This window comes from Cryptotermes secundus, unplaced genomic scaffold (assembly GCF_002891405.2).
Source record: "Cryptotermes secundus unplaced genomic scaffold, Csec_1.0 scaffold470, whole genome shotgun sequence".
Lineage (NCBI taxonomy): Eukaryota > Metazoa > Arthropoda > Insecta > Blattodea > Kalotermitidae > Cryptotermes > Cryptotermes secundus.
Window position 1 is genome coordinate 498,519 of NW_019739954.1, and position 14,643 is coordinate 513,161.

A 14,643-nucleotide genomic window follows, 5' to 3' on the forward strand; every position below is an offset into this window, starting at 1 on the left:
CTTCTTGCCCGGTTTTCGAATAAGCGTCTAATTCTGCCATTAAATCCTTATGGTCTTTCCTGCTATCGGCTCTCATTTCTTTCAGCATTTCAAGTATTAGCTGAATGTCTTGCTCCTCCATTTCCTTGAGAAGCATTTCCATCATTTGCTGCGTCTCCATTTTGTAGCAGTAGAACACTCGATGCACAATAATTCAATTATAGTTTTCTAATGTGTTTAAGTATTGTCCTTTCTTATTCGTTGCTATGATATCCATAGTATTTTCTATTGTACCATATACATGTCCTGTGTTTAATGTGTTCTGAGTATCCTATATTGCTGTTATTGTGTCTTATGTCGTGTACATGTTCTTTGTATCTGGTATTAAATTTCTTCCCAGTTCGTCCTATATATTCCATGAGGCAATCTAAGCATTTCATACTATATATGCCACTACTGTTATAATTATTTATTCGTGGCCTTGATTTTAATATGTGCTGTAAATTATTTTTGTTATATTTCTTGTCTCTTTTCCTATATGTGTAAATGTTGCCCATTTCGTTTTTGTTTCTTGTTCTTCTGAATTCTCTGCAATGTTCTGCTTTTTTGTAATGTTTTTTTTTCTGATATTTGTAGTTAGTTTTGTAATTATATCTGTGTTGTACTTATTATTTATGAGTATGTTATTTATAGTAGCTATCACGTTATCTTTTGCTATTCTGGTAATGAAGAGAAGGGTGAAATTGTGTGCGCTGTAAGACGGGTGGTACAAATACACATCATTAAGAAATACTTAGACCTCAGAGAGAAATATGCATAGTTCACCTATCAAAATTAGTTTTTGACAGTAAATTTTTGTATCAGTCCAAATTAGGATAGTCATTGACTAATTTGTTCCAATTAGGTCCTTTGGAATTAATTACATTCAGCCTATAATCACTTAATTTATTTACCCAAAAAGTGCTTAATTTGCACAATTCTGTATATCTAATTTCTACTACTGGAAGGCAACACACACACACAAAATCTGGATTAAGCCTTTATTTCTATTCCAATATTTTGCTTCGTGTTGTTCCTTTGGTCTTCATAATAAAGTTACGAAATCTGGAATGTCACATACATACATACAACACTTCTATATGCTACATGAAAACAGGAGAGAAAAACTCCACAACTGTTGCTCCATGTTATCACACTTCAGTTCTATTTGCGAAGAGGCTGCTAATGACACTACTGTAGCACCTGGAGTAGGCTCTGACATTATTCTTGACATCTCACCTGCAAAGAACACATCTCATAAGCCTGTTCTGAAGGCACAGAGAGCATTAAAGTAATATGCGGCTGAACGTAATAAATACATGTAGAGGGATGGAACTTTAATAGTGGCAATACAGCTGTAGAGACGCCATGCAACGGAACCAAATAATGTTGCTTATACAACATGATAGTTACATACATTCCTTACATCAGACTAAATGGACTCCCCTTCCAACATCATGCGCATGCGCATTGATGAGAGGAACAGAGCCCCGTGTTAACTGGCGGTCTAATGTAGTTTTGTCACGATGTTTTCGAAGCAGAAACTACGGTGTTGGATAAAGATTGAATGTGCCAGAGGCAGTACAGCACAAGAGTGTCATCAAGGTCTTCAAGAGGCTTGCAGGGAATCTGTATTGCCTTACAGAACAGTGGCAAGATGGGTAAAAGCCTATAATGAGGGACGAGTAAATGTTGCAGACATGCGTCGGCCAGGTCGTCCTAGTGTCAGTGAAGAAGTGTATGCTCTTTCCGCATTACTGGAGTGTGATCCCCAACAGCGGACCGTCAATGCGCAGAATTACTGTTCATTTTTGGAACACAACCTGTGACCAATTTTGAGAAAGAAGCGGCGACACTTTCTGGAGACCCCACCCATCATTTTGCAGGATAATGCTCAGCCGCATGCAGCACAAGCTGTGGCTGATTTGTTCGATCGATGGGACTGGGGATTGCTTTACCATCCACCATACTCCCCGGACCTAACACTTGGAATTAAAATGGACTTCACTGTAAATGATAGGGAGCCAGGGTAGCTCAGTGGATATATTGACAGGTTTCAGATTGCATGGCTGGAGTTCAATTCCTAGCAGGGGCAAGAGATTAGTATCTATGACAGAGCATCCACACCGGCTCTGGGGCCCTTCCAGCCATCCATCTAATGGGTATTGGAGTTGAACTGAATGGGGTATGAAGGCGACCACTCACATCCATCTACTACAGAGGTTAAGAATGGTGGAGCTTCTCCACATATCTTCATGGCATGGTGCTTAATTAAGTAAAGATCAACTTTACTACTTACTCCGTGGAATCTTAACTTAGCCCCATGACATACTAGTATTTGTACGGGACATTTTATTTCCGAAATTTCTCACATCATAAATGCTTGCATATATTTTCCTGTTAAACTCCCTACGTAATCTATTAAACCTGGAACACACGTATTATGATATTTATAACGCTCGTAAATGCATTTCTTTCTGAAATATTGACACTTAAGAACGCTCTCAGAGTGCACGATATCACAATTATCAACATTGACTCTTACAATTTCCAACAGTTCCCGAAATATTCTCTTTCCGAATATTCCCATTATTAACTTATTATGTTCTTCAACATATGTGAAGGATATACATATACTTTATATGAAACGTATCCACCTCACAATACTAGTGCTCAAATATTAGATCGGGAATTCACGAATTATGATCTCAACCTAAGAATATATCACTCAATATTCTTCTGAGCATTAAAACAAAAAACGAACACATCAATATTATTGATTTGGCTAAAATATAAAATACAATAACAAGAATGTCTGCTGTAACAACTCGTGCTTTCCTGTAAACAATGTGATTCTGTAAGCAGTTTAATAGATGGAAACAATACAATTCCCTTATACTGTATACTACTTGCTACCACAGGTAAGCCTGAAAGATTAGATGGCGAGAATGCAATCCGTTCTCTATCACACCAAAATATACATCTAACTTACAAATCACTTGCCATCATTCTTCATGCTATAACACATACGCTAAACACAACTGTGCACATTTTACACTGTCATTGAACAGGATTGACAGCATAACACCAATGACAACATGTGTTTCACTTAGCATACCACCTTGTTATAAGCAAGAATTCTTGATGCAAACAAGATATGTATATAAAAGGGGAAACTACTGAATCCACTGTGGGCGAATGGAAATCTTGACATTCTTGAAAACACTACAAAACCTTACTACACATCACTGTATATATTATACACAAAAATATAATGTCACACTAGAGAATTTAAACTTCACTTTTGTTGTGCCGCAAGGAGTTATGGTAGCCTAATCCCTCGGGACACTTGTGGATACCTCTCACTGGGTCAGGGGATATACAGTAACAACACGTTGAATGACAATTGAAATAATGATATAATTGAATATAAAATATCTATGTACACGTAGTGCACTACCTTAACCTACCCTAATACATAAGTGATTCTGAAACTGCTACAATTCCTATGGCAGTGTACATTGGCTGCTATGCTTGGGTGATGAAATATCTACCGTATCGTTACTCCTTCATCCTTGTTACACCATGTAAAAGAACTGGCAATTGCTCACAGTGACCTCAATATAGGTAAGTACTCACATGACCTCCACAACCATAAGATGGCGCCGAACATTGGTCCCTTCATGTCTGACACTATCACTGGTTCTAGGAGCAACTACTCCTTCCAAATAAAAAAGCCTTTTCCAGCACTGTGGCTGGGGTTTTTATAGGGTTCCAGGGGGTCGCGCAAGTACTACCCATGCAGGTATCTGCCCTGAAATAGCCTACTCTCATTGGGTGTTCATTTCCCTCTTATAAACTAGCCCATATGCATCACTCGGCTGGTGCGTGATCCTCTTATGCGCGCACATTGGAATGGCTGACTGGCAGATACCGCACACACTCACTGGTATGATCTCATACGGTTTCCGGTCAGTCATCCTAGTAACCATCCCATCCGGTCCAATGTGTCTAGTGTTGAAATTGATTGCCGCCTATACCGTGGCATAACACTTTACACTCAACATTATTGTGACCAAAACATCATACATTATACCCACCACTATCTGTCACACAGAACTAAGATATAAATTCAAAAAATAACTTCTTCAATGGGAACTAGAAATTCACTTTGTGCCCTCTTCTTACAAGTACTTTATACTAATGCAAAAAAAGTATATCATTCTAATTATCTACTCACACGTGTAATATTCAGAAGCTACATACCAAAACTACACCGTTTTCTGTCATACCAGATACGCACTCATAAAATCTAAGTCACTCTCTATCCATATAACGACTAAAACACATTTTATGCAAATCACTGTTACATACGTACTTTACACGAGATTATTAAACACACCTCGAAGAATAATTGAATTTACAAGTGCATTATACTGCCACATTATGGAGATGGAAACATTGCTCGAGCACCTGCTAGCAAGGATGGATGCTGATAGGATGACTCACAAGGTGGAAATGCTGGCAGATTTGGACCCCAGGTAGGTAAAGACGGAGGCCAATAGGAAGACCGACAAAGATTTCCTGGCAAGAATGGATGCCAATACGAAAGCCTGGCTGCAGAAAGGTAAGCCATCCAAGCGGAAACGAAAGCCGACAAGAAGAAATGGCCGCCATGCGAAAAGGGATGGACACCAACCAGGCAAAAATTGACACAGAGTGGAAAGCCTGGAGAAAAAGAATGGCCACCAGCCACAAGGAGATGGTGGCTGAAATCAAACCCGAAACGGAAATGGAGACGATGGTCTACCAAGAGATGGAGGAAAGTCTAGAAGAAGAGCCAACCTCAGTGGGCATGAAACCTGAGACAGCACAACAAAAAGAGGTCCCCGTAGAAGACGCCACACTGATGCCGGTCGGAGAACCGAAGAAAAAAGGGGTAGGGACCGAAAATTGGCTGGAGAGCGCCGCCGCCAGAAACCGAAAAATTTGACACAGGAAAATTGTGGACCCCAGAAGAAATTGGTTGTTGTCCACAAAGGGACAACACGACGTGCGAAAGTGGCAAGGAAAACGCCAATAAACCAGAAGGTATCCCGCCGTGCAACAGTGCCACGGTGCAAAAGGAACATCTTCAAGAAATCTTCGAGCCAAAGAAATTGTGGACCGCGGAAAGAAGTGACCGCAACCGGAATGAAGATTATATGCTGTGCAGGCCACAAGCGTATGGGAGAAAACAAGAACAAGGTCGCAAAGAAAACCATCATGAAACTGACGTTCGGGAAGAGACTGTGGAAAGGCCCGGAATGCATCACTGGCATAAGGGACCGAGGCCTGAGACAGCAACTACAAGGCAGAAATGAAGTGAAGGACCTAGGCGGCAGACAGCCGCGATATGTGAAGAAACCAGACCTGAAGAAGGTACAAGTGAAAAGCACAGGAAATTGACATGAATTTCACAAAAACTGCAAGACTGGAGATCGCGAAGCGTATAGTCGGATCTTCTGTCAGCCTATGACAAGACAAGGATTGGAACTTGTGGAGGGGTCGACACCCTCCGAAACGAAAAAAATTGAATAGAGCACGGTGGAGGAACCGGTAACACAGAAGCACCGGCCTCCCCAGCTAGAACGAGTGAATGAGCGATGGATGAATGTGATATGATGCTGGACCATGGAATTGCTCGGGACGAACAATCCTAAGGGAGCGGAGGATGTAACGGCTGGAGAATAGTCGCTGCAAAGAGTAGCCGAAACAACATGAGTCGCAGCAAGCACAGCCTTGAGAGAAAAGGAACAGCGATGCATCTTAGGCTATTCGGGATGGACAGCCTTAAGGAGGGAGCAGTGTGAGGTATTTGTGCTATGCAGGACACCCCTTACGCCGCCAGCGGTGACGTAGCAGCATCGGAGCGCTCCTGCCGCTACGGTAACTGGCCAGTCAACACTCCACCCCCTCCCCCACTGTGACATAACACGGGACACCGCTGTTGACACAGGCAACAGGGAACGGTATAAAAAGCCGGCTGAGCAGTATGTGGCCAGAGTGTGTGATCAGGAGTGACAGTGTGGATCGTGAAGTCAACAAGTGCAGCAGAAGTCTAGCAGTCACCGAAAGCAGTGGATGTAATTGTGATACTGCCGATGGCAGTAATCGTGTAATTGTGAGAGTGAGTGGAATAAATTCGCTACATCCAAGACGGCGTGAAGTTATCTGTCGCTTTATACACCCAACACGTCACAATACTATTGTGAGAACATGAAAAGTCTGAAACTCAACACTGTGTGAACTATCCATCAATGAAGGCGCGAATGCTGTTTTTGAGATAAGAAGCACTGTAGTTTGGTAGACAGTAACCATTTTGGAGGAACCTGGTGTTCCATCCTCAGGGTTTCTTCTAATTTTGGTATGTCAGTATTAGTATATTACAGTTACACCTAGATAGTTATACAACTCCACCATTACACTAGCATCCAGTTAAGTTACTGCCTCGTCACCCACTAAACTTCTTAATCATTACTCCAGCTCTTCCATGAGCACCTCTGTTCCTGGCCTGGACAGTGGATTACTTCCTTTTCAGCTGAGGACCCCCCCCCCAAGACACCCAGGTAACAGGGACCCTGAGTGGTCATCATTTGAAAGCAGGTACAGATTCTTATTATGATCACAGCCCAGCACTTAACTTATTGAGGAGAGATGTTTATCTCCAAACCTTCTCTTCAGCTTTTATTTCTTAAAGTGCTGATTTGCAAAGAAAGGGGAAGCAGGTGGTTCAGAATTTGAGCGGAGTGTGGTACGCATTGAAGCATTCTACTATACACAGCGCTGTCTCACATTCACCACACCAGTACTGCGTATCTCTCATTTAGCTCTTTTTTCCGTAAACCAAACATCTTCTGTGCGGCCTTGCCTTCTTCCCCGTGGGGGGAATACAAGAACAAATGTCTCTCCATGAGTCATATCACTAGCCAGATTAGCTGCAGTAAATTCAACCTTTATGTTATCATAACAAGTGTTGGTGCTTCTGCGTTTCATTTTCCATCCATTTTGGCGGCATAAGACGTCGTAGGGGTGACCACAGAATTCATGAAGTTATTCTAAGAACTGGCTGGTATGTAGTGAACGAAAGCAGAGCTTAGCTGGCTCAAAAAAATATTTATGGTCATCCCTCGAAACGACCACCAAGGTCAGTACGATAAAATGGAGTCAACTGGAGCGATAATACATGAAGGAATGAGTTCTTTTCCCTCCCCCACACACACCCGTATCGTCACAGGGGGTGACCACAGTGTTCTGCCTTAATTTGTGGCGTTTTTTTAAGAACTGGCTGCCATGTACTGTGCGAAATCAATCGATCTTGCAAGAATAAAATTTGGACATCCCTCTTCTAAGAATTCCAATTGAGTGTGTTAGTGTGGCCAGCTCAGGGCAATATGATATTATAAACACAGCACATATCACGTCTCTGCTGTTTATGACTTCATAGGAAAGAAAACACACCATTCATAACAGTTTGAAGGAGGAAACCACTACCAGAAGCAACACGATTTTGCTGCAAGACAGGCATATGTAACGATGACTTAGCGCAGCTAAACAAATGCCTCATTAGATACGGTTCTCCTGACAACAGAGCAGCGAAAAATCTAACAATCTACAGCAAAACCATCAATTATTATGGGCGTTATAATATAGGTGTGCAGCTGGACGAAACATACACGTCAAACCACACTGAACGGTTAAACAGTCCCAATTACTTTGTTCCATTATCTGGTGACATGCTTACTTGAGAGTTACTTGATATGGGTTCCTCTGGTTTCCCAGGACTGGATTCTCATTCCTATAATTTTGGCAAAAGATGGAGCAGCACCTAAACTGCATAGAAGTTAACTCTTTCTTTACCTGCCAGATGGCTTCCAACATAATTTTCACATAAAATTCCACTGCTGAAAGCATTCCAACAGGAACTTCACAATGCTGGATTTGAGGTTCTCATGACAGTGACTATGAAGTGATGGTCTTCTAGGTTGTAACACCATGTACTTCAGAAACAGCATGTTTCAGAGGAACATGCTGCCTCTATCATTAGGGTCAGAGAGTAAAGTCAAATGTTGGGCTCCTTCAAAAATAAACAGCATTACAACCTAGAATTATGTATCTCCAGCAACCTTATGAAATTACAGCCACATTCTAACTGCATGCTGAGAATTATATCATTGTACCTCTAACAGTATTGAAACAACAAATGGTAGGGCTTTTTATACAGAGGGGTCCAAAAAATGTACTCACTCTTTGATAGTCTATCTTTGGAACAAAATGACATGTAGTTAAAATTCTTGCGCGGAGAGAGAGAGAGAGAGAGAGAGAGAGAGAGAGAGAGTGTGTCATTGTATGTGACCACCATTAGCAGCTAAACAGCATCAATGCCGCTGAACTGCTGAGCGAACTACAGCTGTCAAGTGCGTCCGGTGTGATGGCTGCACACAACACTTCCCCATAGGTAGAAGTCAACAGGTGTTAGGTCTGGAGACCGTGGTGGGTACTCAACAGCACCTCTTCGACTTATCCATCGTCCAGGTAGAGTGTCATCCAAGTACGCCCTGACATCTCGATGGTAGTGAGGTGGAGCACCATCTTGTTGTAGGTAAAATCTCTCATCTCCAAACAGCTCTCGAATGGCAAGGAAAATCGATGTCTGAAGCATATCGAGATACACCTGACCAGTTATAGTACCTTCAAAGAAAAAAGTACCAATCAAACCGCGTGATGACAGACCACACCACACATTAACACCCAGTAGATTCACTTCCTTGCCCACGTGAATGTGTTGATTTACAGGAGCCCAATACATACAATTGTGGCGTTTAACAGTACCATTCATTTTGAATTGCGCCTCGTGAGTACCACTTCAACACAGCCTTGCATTGCTCAAAGAACAATCTTTCAGCCATTGTTGCTGCTGGCTTCTGCTCACCACGCAGGCGGCATGACACTCATGTGACTCATGTGACCTTCGCCATCTGTTGAGAAAACATTACACTACACTACCGCTCAAGAATTGTAACTACATGTCATTTTGTTCCAAAGATATTGACTATCAAAGAGTGAGTAAGAATTTTTTTGGACCCCCACCTCTATTTATATCAAGCTCTAAAGGTAAATTCTGCACAAATTATCTTGTAACTGGTAGAAGTAAGGTGCTGATCACAGTGGCCACGCAGTCTAAGGCATGAAATGTCTCCACCCACTCAAACACTTGGATCGTGGTTCGAGTCCCACTCAAGGAATTCTGTGTTTGTTAGGTAGCGGCCTTGCAATGGGCTGATCTTCCAACCAAGGAGTTCTACTGACTGTCTGAAATTAAGAATCTGAAGTGAAATGAAGGGTTTCAAGGATGCCCTATGCTCAAAGTGGAAACAACAGAAATAGGAGGAGGAGGAGGAGGAGAAGAAGTAAGGTTGGAAGAAAAATGATGGGCAAGAGTTAAATGGATACATGCTGAAGTGTCAGCAGGTCTCCATGAACACAGAATATAGTTAATGTGAGTCATTTTCTGCATGTACATGACATACTCAGTTCAAATGAAATTCACTAATCACTATAAAATGTAACTGTATTGAGAAATTAGTTATCTAAGTTCCACACATGAAATTACTCAACTCTTACACTGCACATTCACAGGGAAGTGCAAATTCACTTTCTTGCAGATCCTTTGCCAGTCTTGTTCTCCCGGGATGACGCAGAAGGTATTCTGTTATCATCCCCACTGTGGAAAGGAATATTTTTAACAGCTGCCAGCATTTCTGGTTGATCTGCACTGCAGACAGGACAGCTATGTATCCTGTCCACCCCTTTGGTGTACAGATGAACACAATGCAAATGTAACAATGCAAGGCACCTGTCACACCTGTAACCCTAACACAAACACAGGGCTAGTCAAATAACTATAGAAAGCAATTTATCATGGACACTTTATAAATTTCAAGTTATAGAACATACTATGTTTGCCATAGATATATACCTTCTTAATTAGTCAACACAATGGTAATTAGATGGAAAACACTCAGTACAGTTTACAAAATAAGAATGATAGTCTGCATTTTTTAAGTACGTTATTTAGTGATGCTGCCAGTATCACGACTCTACAACATCAATGATAGGAGATTAATAATGTGAGGCAGTTGGTGGAATATGAGCTCACAGGGGAAACGAAAGTACTTGGAGAATTCCTGCCCCAGTGCCACTTTACTGACAACAGATCCCAAATTACTTGACCTGGTATTTAACCCCACGCAGCCAGGGCAGGGTACTCTGAAGGAAGAAGCCATTTTTCATTGGAATTTATTAAATAAAGTGTTTCAATTACAAATCAATAACCTGATGGAAAACTAGGCCGCGCCATAGCTCAAGCACTTAGTCGCTGGCTAGCAGCCTCCGTAGTCTAGAGGTAACGTTCCCACCTCATGACTCGTAGTACGCGGGTTCAAATACCCAGCGGAGGTCGTCGAATTTTTAAGGGCGGAAAAATTCAGGGAACAAGTCCTCCGGGAGGGACTTTAAGCCATGGGTCCCGTGTCGTAGCTTTACGGCACGTAAAAGAACCTCATATCTCCAAAGGAGGTCACTAAGCCAAATTATGGATGTTTCCTGCCCAACAGCAGTCTCTAATACCTCTGGTAGATGGGGGAAGCATTATAGATACCTCTCAGCTAGTAGAGCCGGTCTCGCTGGCTGGGCGGGACTGATGGTAAGCACCAGTACCGGTAGGATATAGAGACTGGTAGAATATCATAGAGGGAAGCACAATGGACCAAGACAGGTCTAAGTGCATGGGGAAACCCACCCTCTCCGATAACTAACTAGTCGCTGGCTTCCCAACGCGGCGGCCAGGGTTTGATCAAGTGGGATCTGTGGTGGACAAAGTGGCGCTGGGGCAGGTTTTCTCCGAGTACTTCAGTTTCCCCTGCCAATCTTCATTCCACCAATTGCTCCACAATCACCCTCACCTATCATCTGGGGCCGGTACAATAGGCCAGAAGTGGCCACAGTGCAAGGGACTTAGTCCCACCCCACTAGCAATAAAAAAAAATGATGGAAAATTAGAATATCTTGAATTTAACCCTTTCCATTCTACATACATATATGTACATATGTCCTATGACATGTTAGGTTAAGTTACGGCACATGGTAGTGTGGTTGGTTGAGGCACTATGCTACAAGCAGGATGGTACTGAGTTCAATTCCTGGTGAGGTCACTGGATTTTGTGATTGACCTAATCTTTCCATCCGCTTTATGGCCCTGGGTTGATTCAGCCTCTAACAGAAATGAGCAACAGGAATCTTCCTGGGTGTAAAGGATGGCTGACACGTAAGGCTGACCTCTCCATCATCTGTGAGCTGACCGTCTAGAAAATATTGGAACCTCGAGATCTCAGAACCCTATCGGCCTCCACAGCCTGTTAGAGGGATAGCTTTACCTCTACAGTAATGTTTCCCAATCTTCATATACCTGTGGCACAGCCAGTTAGTTTAGAAAATGGAGGCACAACATGTAGCCAAAATTGTGAACACAACCACAGGTCATACATGGTTGGGGGTCTAAAGGCCCCTCTTTCCCACAAACATTTTGAAAAATGTGATCACAAAAAAGGTTACATTTGAGGTGGACCACTCAGGCTGCATTTATGAACTGTGGCAATAAAAGAGCAGTAACATAAAAAGTAGACAAGTAAAATGTGTAGTACACTTCTATTCTTGCAGAAACACTTGTGTTCCATAGGACACATTTTGGGAAGCACTGCTTTACAGTTGTACAAATACATGTAAACAATGAACAGCTCCATGGATGTAAAAAGAACTCATATATAAGTTGCATAAAACATCCCTAAGTATGAGTATAAAAAGATTTAGTCACTTTGTTTGAATAAGCAGAAAAATCCCCCCCATTCTGAATGTTAAAAAATAGTACTCCTCTTATAATTAAATCTCTAATGCCAGTCCACACTTTCTGGAGAGCATGGGGCTTTGACTCTGTTTGTTAGGAAACATGACTCTTGAAGAAACCTGAACTGTACTACTACTAACAGCAATGGCTTTCACACTCCATATAATAGCACCCTTCCAGTTCAGCAAAGACTTCAGTGTGTCCCCCTTTCTTAACTCTATGAATGTATGTAAAAACAGCTTTTCAGCTCTTCAATCTTAAAATCAACACATTTGAGGGTTTTATCTGTTAATAATTAAGAAGATTTTACAAATGCTGTGATATTCTGAGAATTGTGATCAATTCAATTTTATATTTTACTTTACAAGACTATCCTGCAGCCTCCTCAAACCAAACCATTCACAGATCCTCCTGGGGGGAGGGGTTACCCACACTCTGGAAACCAGTGCCTGACATTATGTTGTATGTTTAGTGCCTAAACATGGTCACACTGATCTCTCAGACCTGTGCCCAGATCCATTTGTAATGTGAGAGCACTCTCTGGGTGGAATGTTACATCCGTTGATGGGGTGACACAAACAATGGCCAAGTGAGACAACCTGTCACTTAACGAGGGCTTCAAACCACAGCAAAATGTACATAGTACTGCTACAGACATGGGTGAGAAAATTACAGGGCAAAAGAAGATAAAAGGGATGAAAGAAATTGGTTCACCCCTTTTGGTTAGCATGTAGACAGGACAGCACTGAATTCAAGATAAAGCAGAATGTTTTATAACTGTCTTTTCATTTATCATGTTTTCCTTTGAAAGAATGTGAATGACCAATAACAGGCATCTTTCTCATCCACTTAACCCAGGAGTCCTGAAACTCTGTGACACCATGCCTTCCTAAAATATTACATACATTTACATGACCAACATATTACCAGTCAGCAAAGAATGCAATTATGCATACTGTTGCAGATCCATCAGACTGTATGGTGACAGCAGGAACCTAAAGAGTTGTACAACCTCCCTATATGTGCAGCAATCTACATTATTCTCTCTACGGAGACAAAAAAGTTCATGAAATATTTTGCCGACTAAAGCTACAGTCTCCAAAAACACCTATATAAAATCTGACTTGCCAGAATTGTGCATAGATATACCATGCTCCAGATAATACTTGAAAACTTGGCAACTACCTGTAGATAAGGCTGAGACCCACAGTGTTGGGAACCATGATATAACAATTTCCTCTTCTCCGTTGGAAAGCTTCTAACTTCATACTTTACCCATACAGGGCCAATGTCAAGGGCTGTCCATCTCCAACTTCTAAAATTCCTAAGTACATATGCTGAGACTTTGTTCTTTACACCCTTTCACAGCCCAACTAATAGTTCACAGCAGCTTGCATGCATGTTTTCAATGGTCTGCTTGTTTTATTAATTTATCTGTGGTTTATTTAATGATGCTGTCAGTATCTCAGATTATATAGCATCGAAAGGCAGGATAATAAACTGAAAGTATGTGGAAGGAAGCAGTGAAAGCCTAATTAGAGGTAAGTATCCCACACCTTGCCTGGACAGAATAAACAAAACCACAGTGAGTTTCAATCTGAACAGTTAGTGTGTCAGCAGAGATTCAAACAGGACAGCCCTCAAATACAGGTGAGATTTAAGACAACTTGCCGAGATTGACCCCTTGCAATGAGGTTGAAAAAAGAAAAAGGGAGTGTTAACATGTCTCTGAAAATTAATTATGAAAGAGCTTACATCTTCATACTTACCTGCATAACAATACGTTTGCAGAGACGACAAATATTGACATAGTCTTCATAAGCTGAGAGTATGAGGGGTTCCAACTCCACAATACTCAGGATAGTTAAATGAACTTTTCCATCCTGCATGACAAAAATTAAGGATATGCAGACTCCATGAACAGTACATTGACACACTTGACATAGAATGTAATAGTTCTGTAATAATGTCATTTAAAATTTACATATTCAGTGATGCTATCAGTATTGTACACTATATAGCATTAAGTGATAGTGAATATTCTAAGGACACCTTATGAAGACATCACATATCATCATCATCATCATCATCATCATCATCAGTAATCTGTCAGACAACAGGTCCACAGTCTCTTCCAAAACAATTCCTCCACTTAATGCGATCTTGAGACTTCTCCTTCAAATCATAGTATCCTCTTCTGTCCCCAAAGTCATCGAGCATCTTACATCTTCTTGTCACTTCTATCCGCCCCTCAATCTTTCCTTCAATAACTTCTTTTAGAAGGCAGTTTCTGCGTAAAACATGACGAATCCAATTAGCCTTCCATTTTCTTATTTCGTGTAGGATATTCCTCTGCTCACTGACTCTAATTAACACTTCTTCATTTCTCACATAATCGGTCCAACTGATTTTCTCCATCCTTCTCCAACACCACATTTTGAAACTTTCCAGATGTTTCTGATCTACTGCCCTAAGTGTCCATGTTTCAGCCCCATACAGAGCTATGCTCCAAATGTAGCATTTCACTAGTTTCTTCCTCAAATTTAAGTCCAATTTGCTGGTAAAAAGATTCTTCTTCCTAAATGCAGCTTTTGCCATGGCAATCCTGGATTTAATTTCACTAGTACACCTTCCATCATCTGTTAACAAGCTACCCAAATATTTAAAACATTTCACATTCTCCA

General features: G+C 41.4%; 1 protein-coding gene across 1 annotated transcript in view; it reads right to left on the reverse strand.

Moving 5' to 3' along the window:
- Positions 1–1,005: 1,005 nt before the first annotated feature.
- Positions 1,006–14,643, reverse strand: part of LOC111872134 (non-structural maintenance of chromosomes element 1 homolog) — a 30,461-nt gene continuing 16,823 nt past the window's right edge. The window contains exons 5-7 of the mRNA XM_023865719.1: positions 13,729–13,842; positions 9,676–9,930; positions 1,006–1,257 (exon numbers count right to left, since the gene is read on the reverse strand). Of these exons, the coding sequence (XP_023721487.1) occupies positions 9,709–9,930; positions 13,729–13,842 (336 nt within the window). The 3' untranslated portion in view covers positions 1,006–1,257; positions 9,676–9,708. The remainder of the gene's footprint in view (positions 1,258–9,675; positions 9,931–13,728; positions 13,843–14,643) is intronic.